Source organism: Mandrillus leucophaeus, unplaced genomic scaffold (assembly GCF_000951045.1).
Source record: "Mandrillus leucophaeus isolate KB7577 unplaced genomic scaffold, Mleu.le_1.0 Scaffold217, whole genome shotgun sequence".
Lineage (NCBI taxonomy): Eukaryota > Metazoa > Chordata > Mammalia > Primates > Cercopithecidae > Mandrillus > Mandrillus leucophaeus.
In genome coordinates, this window is record NW_012102221.1 from 661,671 (window position 1) to 670,604 (window position 8,934).

General features: G+C 42.6%; 1 protein-coding gene across 3 annotated transcripts in view; it reads right to left on the reverse strand.

The window, feature by feature from the left end:
• Positions 1-6,757: 6,757 nt before the first annotated feature.
• The window catches only part of ZFP42 (ZFP42 zinc finger protein), an 8,280-nt gene continuing 6,103 nt past the window's right edge, over positions 6,758-8,934 (reverse strand). For 2 of the 3 annotated variants that reach the window (XM_011980772.1, XM_011980773.1), the window contains one exon: positions 6,758-8,135. In XM_011980772.1, the coding sequence (XP_011836162.1) occupies positions 7,090-8,040 (951 nt within the window). In that variant the 5' untranslated portion in view covers positions 8,041-8,135 and the 3' untranslated portion in view covers positions 6,758-7,089. Of the gene's footprint in view, positions 8,139-8,934 lie in introns of all 3 variants that reach the window. The other variant, XM_011980771.1, reaches the window with a different exon arrangement.

Sequence of the window (8,934 nt, forward strand, 5' to 3'; positions counted from 1 at the left end):
TAACTTTAGAGGGGTCTTCTAGTTAAATACTCTATCTAATACTTTAATCCCACCAGCAGAATTATAGAAAAAGTTCCTAAATAATGTATTCATTTCTTATCTACGTTTCGAGGCTGCTGAGCCATGCACATTGTTAGCGTGTTAAGTGAAACGTGAAGTCACACGATGCATGGATACAAACTTCCATGAAGAGGTCAGTGACACATACCGGGCGAGGTAGAATACTGAGTGAGGTAGGTTCCAGCCAGACACCTAAACCGGTTCCCAGACAGAAATGAACCATTGAAGCCCCGTCTCTTAACTCCAGATCCTGAGACAGGTGGACCTCTCTTAAGCCTGTGACCTGAAAAACCAAGTGGTATTATTTTCTTGCTGTTAACAGGGCCTTTAAATGTTCCAACCTCATCTCAGTTTTACTAGGAAATAAAGAAAGAGCTGGGTGCTCAGACTTGGGTCAGAGTGTGAGGTGCAGTGTGGCCCTTTACAAACAATGCTTGTGGCGACAGGAATTAATGACATTCCTCCAAGAAGGTGATCCACCCAGGTGGCAGAACCGATTCCTGAGACAGGGTCCAGCTCTGTCATCCAGGCTGGCCTGCAGTGGTGTGATCATAGCTCAATGCCGCCTCGAACATCTGAGCTCCCACGATCCTCCCGCCTCAGCCTCCTGAGTAGCTGGGACTGTAGCTGGGACTATACCTGGCTAATTTTTAATTTTCTTGTAGAGATGGGGTCTTGCTGTTCTGTCCAGGTTTGTCTCAAACTCTTGGCCTCAAGCAATCCTCCCATCTTGGCCTCCCAAAGAGCTGGGATTACAGGCATCAGCCACCAGGCCCAGCCTCAGAACTGGTTCCGTGAAGAAAAACGGTTCCTCTCGAGTGGAAATTCTCCCTCCACCAATCTTTAGAGACTGAGTGTTAGTAAACTAAAGGCAGCTGCAGTTTCCTTAGATACCCCACCAAATAGAATCAGTCTTTGATGTTCAAGGAAGAGGGAACTCACTACTTCACTGTCATATGGCTGAAAATAAATCTAGTATATAAACTTAGAAATATAAAGACTTCCTTTTGAACTTGGGCACGAACTACATACATGACAAAATCTTGTTTATTTCTATATGTATATATGGACGTATGTATATAGTCATATGACAAAATCTATCTCAAATTACGTATATCTATGTATGCACATATACACACATATAAAGCAGGGACTATAAAATTCAAAAACAAGCCTGAAGTGGCTTATGTTATTTATTGCTGCATAACAAACTAACCCAAAATTAAGTGGCTTGAGGCAATCTTTTTGTAGTGTGCATCATTTTGTGAGTTAGCAACTTGGAAAGGGACCAACTCCTGTGGCATAACCTGGGGTGATCAGGGCTAGATGGCTTTTCCAGTCGTCTTCTTCGCTCACAAGGCCAGCACCTCACTGCTCCTTAGCCTCTCTCTCCACATGATTTCTTATCCTCCAGGGCCTCTGCCTGTGGCTGGCTTGGATTGCACTCAGGAAGGTGGTCCTAGGGTAGTCATGCTTCTCAAATGCCAGCTGGTTTCCAAGACAGCAGCAAACTAGCAGTTGGCTTCCAAGACAGCAAGGACTCTTACAAACTAAGCCTGGAACTGGCCTAACCATTATAGCACTATTTACGTTATACTGTGTTCTACTGATCAAAGCAGTCACAAACTCGAGGGGAAGGAAACAGACCCCTACTCTCATTAAGAGAAGTAGCAAAGAATTTGCAGGCATCTTTCATCTGCCTAAGTGTAAGATCTATTAAGCACAGACACACACTCCATAAAGCTTCCCCTCTACAAAAATATCGCTACCATGCCGAGTCCTCAGCCGTCTGCACACAGATAAGAACGGGGTGCGATTACACATACTGCGTGCGACTTTAACTTTTTTATATTTAATGGTGAGAATAATTAAAATTCCCTCAAGTTTTATTACTTCTTTGACTTGTATATGTGTATTTTAGGACAAACATTTTAAGCTGCACGGAGCACACAGCAAGCTTTTAATAACATATAACTAAAATCTTAGGAGCATTAAGAATAGTTTATTAATGCCCAGGGGATCATTCTAGTCTAATACCTTCGATTTACTAAAGTCACAAAAGTTATGTTGGCTTGTTTTATGAATATAATTTTAGCCACATGGTAAAGTATAGCTCTGTACAGGTGTCCTCACATGTCTGGTCCACTGACATCTAAGAAATCCAACTCTGGGGTTAGGGAGAGAAGCAAAGGACCTAATAAAAACCACATGTTAACCATTAATGTTCATTTACCAAATCTTGCTTAAACTCTTGTACTCTCAAAGCTAATTTCGTCCAACTGCCTTTTAATTATAGTCTCTTGTTCAGAGTTGCAAATATAATGGCTTTTTAATATGACGTGCACTGTTCTGTGTCCAGTGTAGGATGTAATCATGCAATTTATTCAGTCAGAGCCAGTGCATTAGGTAATTAAAACACAAGCACACACAGATTTCTGCACATGCATATAGCCAGCAAAAAACAATCTGAGAAACAAGAATATTTGTCAACAATATAACAACCTGACAAATTTGCTTTCAGATAGAATTCTGTAAATCCTATGTCTACAAATGTGTATTGTAGCTATGGTGAAATACGGAAGTCAAATATTACTGGGTGAGCTGTGCACATATCACAGGGTATCAAACAAACAACACTGATCTGAAGTAGGAATATAAGTGATATCACCATCGAACAGTCTTGGTAGATAATGATAATTCTCCATACTGGTGAGCTCTTCATTATTCAAGATGCTGGAAGATGAACAGACCCTCAGTCCCCTGTCTCTTACAGAGAAGGAAGGCAGAAAAGAACGGTAACAAGATTTACGATTATTTTCACTATTAATGAAGATGATCAAACAAAATAATTTAAGAACTCTTAGTGGTGATTACTTTTGGGAACTAGGAATAGATGTGTGCCTGTGTTACATGTATATGCACACACAAACACATTTTTTTCTTTTAAGGAGAATATATTAGTCTATTGAAGTTGTTCACTTTTATTTCAGTTTCACTTCAGAGTAATCATATTTTATATAAAAATGAGTAACACTGGCCGGGCCTGGTGGTTCATGGTGGTTTTTTTTTTTGAGACGGAGTCTCACACTGTTGCCGGGCTGGAGGGCAGTGGTGCGATCTCTGCTCACTGCAACTCAGACTCCCAGGTTCCAGTGATTCTCCTGCCTCAGCCTCCCAAGTAGCTGGGATTACAGGCACACACCACCACACCGGGATAATTTTTGTTTTTTTAGTGGAGATGGAGTTTTGCCATGTTGACCAGGCTGGTCTTTCATTCCTGACCTCAGGTGATCTGCCCACCTTGGCCTCCCAAAGTGCTGGGATTACAGGCGTGAGCCACTGCGCCTGGCCCAGTACATACATCTTCAATAAACATGATAAAAAATTTAAAAAACCCTATACGTGTAAGATTCTGTTTGTTGTTTATGGGCTGTGAAGTCAAATGCCAGCTTGAAAACAGAAAAATATTTATTCATTCATCAGGATTTGGGGTTTGTCAAATGCCAGTGTCTGGAAAGGTGAAAAGCTAGATGAACCGAGACTTTTTTCTCTGGGTATGTGTTCAGGTATCTTGCATTCGTTCTTATTTAAAATACAAACGTGGAGAGCCTCTGTACATTTCTTCTGGAACCATAAACAAAGGATTTCAGGGGACACATCCTCATATATCCTCATTAGCTAACCTCCTTTTCCTTTTTTTTTTTTTTCCTCCATTGCATCCACGTGCTTTCTTCCTCTTACCTTCTTAGCAGTTTTAGGGTTCCTTTTTGGAAGAAAAGTAAAAACAACACAGCCAGGAAGCTGGCTGAGTAGCATCGTATTCCTCAGGCAGGATTTGACTAAGCCTTGGGATCCGGATGCACAAGCATTTTCTCGGATTGCTGTTCCTTACACAGCTAAGCTTTAGAGTTGTTAACAGGGAGTTCTGGACCCTTCAGCTCTAGAAAAGAGCTGAACAGGAACAGCCACCTGAGAACAGCAAGAGGGATGGAGACTGGCTCCCGGTGGAGAGGCTGGTCCACCTTGTAGAAACGCTCACGGTTCAGGAAGAAATATCTCCATCCACCCCTCTTCGTGCCCTGCATCTCGGCTCTCCGGCTTGCAGCCTAAACCCTGCCCCTGACTTCCTCTGGTCTTGAGGACTGCTATTTACTCCTGCCTTTTGCCTGGTCGTCAGAGGTGCTCTGTCCCAATTCATCTCGGAAGTAGAAACCCACAGAAGAGCGAATCAAACACAATGCTACCAAAGCAAAACGAGCTGAGAGCATGCTCTGGCATCTTGACCAAATACCAAATTCCCATCCCAAGTCCTAAACTCACGCGTTTGGTTTGGAGGAAATGCCACACTTACAAATAAATGGATTATGTACCCAATGTTCCTCACTCAGTACCCACATTCCCGTAAAAATGATACTAGAAATTCTAGACCAAATTAAGAAATAATTTCCATAGTCCATAGTAGCAATTAGCTCATACCGATGTCAAAATGTAAGCCTTTGATTTTTTTGCTTGTTTTAAAGACATATTTTAGACTTTGGCATTTTGAAAATCAAGATTAATCTTGAGTTGGATACATTTACTTAGTGTGGTATTGTTATTGCCTGAAAAGCCATTAAATTAATGGCATGCTTAGCATTACCTCCACTGATGTCTTAAATCTTAAAATCAAATAATTATGGTTATTTTAATTATACCTGATTATCACATTAATTCTGGGGGAAACATGCATTTTAAGTTTGATGGCTGCATAGTTTTGGCCAGTATGAGGTGATTCCAATCAGGGATTCACTTAATACTGATAAAAATGAGTTAATCCCTACATCAGATTTTATTTTTACCAGCTACTTTCCGACAATTTCTCCCTTTATCCATATGTAACTGCTGTCTCTGAATTTCCTTCCATAGCAAGTAAATACACCAGATCCCGTCTCATCTGTTAGTAACAAGAAACTTGCTCTCACTCTGTGGCTTGCCTCCCGCTGTGGCCCGCTCCCTGAAGGACACTTGCACATTTGCTGTTGAACAAAAGTGGCATGAATTATGCAGCCCTTTTCCCCTTAATGAACATTTAAGTTATGGGTTTATTACTATTAAAAATACTATTCAGTCAACGTTCTTGAACAGATCCCTTTGTACATTAGTGCAAATAACCCTCAGTACCTCAGAATGTGACTTTATTTGAAGGTAGGGTCTTTACAGAGGTCCTCAAGTTAACATGAGGTCATCAGCGTGGGTGATAATCCTACACGACTGGTATCCTTGTTCGGACACAGGCACAGAGGGAAGGGATGTGGGGATACAGGGTGAACGCCATGTGAACACGAGACAGTCACCTAAAGCCAAAAAGGGAAGCCTGGGCCAGTCCTTCCCTCCCAGCCTCAGAAGGAACCAGCCCTGCCAACACCTGGGGTTTGGACCTCTAGCCTCTGGAACCGAGACAATACATTTCTGCTAAGTCACCTAGCTTGGGGGTACTACTATGGCAGCTCTACAAACGAATATAGCAGACTTTCCAATATTTATTTCCAAACTGGCTGTGACAATGTATACCTTCCCCAACCGCACGTAAGCCTAACTTCCCACCATACCTCACCTATACCGAACATCAGTCTGTTCAGTTTTGCTAAATTTTAAGAACAAATAAATGGTACCTCTTTTCAATGCAGACTCTTTGATTTTTTAAAATACAGACTTGGCATATTTCTGACGTTTCATATTCTTTAGTTGTAAAATATCTAAAATGGATTCAAATGGACTAACGCTATCAAATAATCACTCACATCTAACCGTATGATTTCCATATAGTTTGATATAGTGATAAAAAGAAAACAAAAATTAGAATGAAACAGAGATGACTGTAAAAAATGTTTAATGACTCATTCATTTATTGACTAACTACTGCAAATTTTTCATTCTCTAGGGCTATGACATGTACTATGAAGAATATTTTTATTTTTTACTTTTTTTAAAAGATGGGCTCTTGCTGTTATCCAGTCTGGAATCCAGTGGTGCAATCACAGCTCACTGTAGCCTCCAACTATCCTCCTGCTTCAGCCTCTTGAGTAGCTGGGAACACAGGTGTGTGCAACCAGGCCTAGCTAAGTTTAAAAGTGTTGGGGGAGCTGGGCGCAGTAGTTCACACCTGTAATCCCAGCACTTTGGGAGGCCGAGGTGGGCGGATCACTGGAGGTCAGGAGTTTGAGACAAGCCTGGCCAACATGGTCCCAGCACTTTGGGAGGCCAAAGTGGGCAGATCACCTGAGGTGAGGAGTTCAAGACCAGCCTGGCCAACATGGTGAAACCACATCTCTACAAAAAATACAAAAATTAGCCAGATGTGGTGGTGTACGCCTGTAGTCCCAGCTACTCAGGAGGCTGAGGCAGGAGAATCCCTTGAACCCGGGAGGCAGAGGTTGCAGTGAGCCGAGATCACGCCACTGCACTCCAGCCTGGGTGACAGAGCCAGATGCCTACCAAAAAAAAAAAATAAAATAAAAAATACAAATAAAAACAATTTTTTTTTTTTTTGCAGAGACAAGATCTCACTATGTTACCCAGGCTGGTCTGGAACTTCTGGCCTCAAGCTATCCTCCCGCTTTGGCCTCCCAACAAAGTATTAGGATTACAGGCGTCAGTCACTATGCCTGGCTGAAGTATTTATTTAAAAAGCAAAAACTAAGAAATGAAAACTACACAATTAAAACTGAAAGTTATTTTCATATTTATAGTACGTGAAAATAAGTCTTATATCTAATAATCCAACAGATACTATATTAAAGGTCATGCTTTTGAAGTCAATTTATCACTGACCTTCCTGTTGGAAGCACATTTTAAGAATACAAAGTTCTAAATAAAACAAAAAAGAAAAAATATACACCATGTTCTCAAAACGGTATCACAAAGTGTGGGAGCATCTTAGAAACACCAAATTATAACCGCTTTTGGGGTTGCAATACTGATTTAAAAATTCCGTCCTAGAAACAATAATCAAGAGGCCGATTTGTCACTGATCACTGATCACTCTTCTGCCTACCCTGTTGGAGGACCACTCTCGTCTTCTTCATTCTTGTTCGTATTTGCATGCGTTAGGATGTGGGCTTTCAGGTTATTTGACTGAGTAAACCTCCTGTTACAGCCTTCAAAGGGACACACGAACCGTTTCTCCCCCGTGTGGATGCGTACATGCGTACGCAAATTGAAGTCCAGGGAGAAGCGCTTTCCGCACCCTTCAAAAGTGCACTGAAACGGTTTTTCTCCAGTGTGAACCAGGAAATGTCTTTTTAGTTTCGAGCTCTCAACGAAGGCTTTCCCGCATTCTGCACAGATGTGGTCTCGGGGACCATGAGTGAGGAGATGCTTTTTCAGGGCAGCTCTGTTCCTCAACTTCTTACTGCATCCACTCTGAGGACAAGCGATTGCACTCAGACTGTCATATTCTTTACTTACAGGGGGCTTCTTTCTAGCAAATTCTGCGAGCTGTTTTCGATCTGATAGGTCAATGCCAGGTATTCCTCCAGGCAGAAGCTTCTTGCCTGTCACGTACTCAGAATACTCGAGCGAATTCTCTCCAACTATCTTTTGAGGAAGCTCTTTCTTTGCCCCTTTTTTCATGTATTGCAAAGAACATTCAAGAAGGGAGCTTGCTTCGAGAACCTTTTGAGAAAGCTCTTGTTCTGATCCTTTCTTTAGGTATTCCAAGGACTGAAAAAGTGAGTCCTCTTCCAGGATGGGCTGAGAAAACTCACCCCTTATGATGCATTCTATGTAACAGTCTGAGAAATCGTCCTCTCCAACAGCCTGAGGGCCAGGCTCATAGCACACGTGGTCATCACAGAAGGCCCACACGGTGCCGACAGGCTCCATTTCCGCCTGCAGGTCTTGGCTTGCCTTGCCTTGCCCGGGCTTAGCCCTGCCGGGGGCTCTTCCACCCAGGCCTTTCTGGCGTCTCGTCTTGGCCCGTTTCTTCAGTTGCTGGTTCATGTTTTCCTGACTGTGTCCTTCTTGAAGCTTTACACCAGGATGTATCAACCACCTCCAGGTAGTAGTGATCTGAGTAAGTTGTCTTCAGCAAACACCTGCTTTATGAGAATAACCTTTAGTTAAAATAGATTCCAGTATCAGAGCTACTGTCAAAAAATGACCTAGGAGTCATTATTTCCAATAATACATTTCCATCTTCTCTGATAAACTAACCAACAGACCGAGAATGAGCTCTGTGTAAGACACGCGTCATAAACAGATCTTATCTAGGCGTTCCCACAAGTTATCGGAACCCTCTATATCTAACTGCTCACCTGACATGCATTGGTCAGGACCATGTGCTCGCTCTACTTTAGGCTACACAGTTTGTGATACATCAGTAAACAGGCACACAAACATCTGTGCCTCCATGGACTAGACATACTCATGAGTATAGAAAATAAGCAATGTATGCCACGTGTTAGAAGGTGACTAAGTGTGAAAGAGTAAGCAAAGGGACTGGTAGGAAACAGAAGCCTGCAATATTAAATAGGGCACTTGGGCAAACCTTCACTGGGGTGGTAAGTGGCAGTTGGTTAAAAGCCTGAAGCGGGTGAGGGAGCAAAATATTGTCTTCTTTCTTTTCCTTTTTTTTTCTTTTTGAGACGGAGTCTCACTCTGTCGCCCAGGCTGGAGTGCAGTGGCGCGATCTCAGCTCGTTGTAACCTCCACCTCCTGGGTTCAAGTGATTCTCCTTGCCTCAGCCTCCCGAGTAGCTGGGACTACAGGCGCCGCCACCTCACCCGGCTAGTTTTTTGTATTTTTAGTAGAGACGGGGTTTCACCGTGTTAACCAGGATGGTCTCGATCTCCTGACCTCGTGATCCGCCCGTCTCGGCCTCCCAAAGTGCTGGGA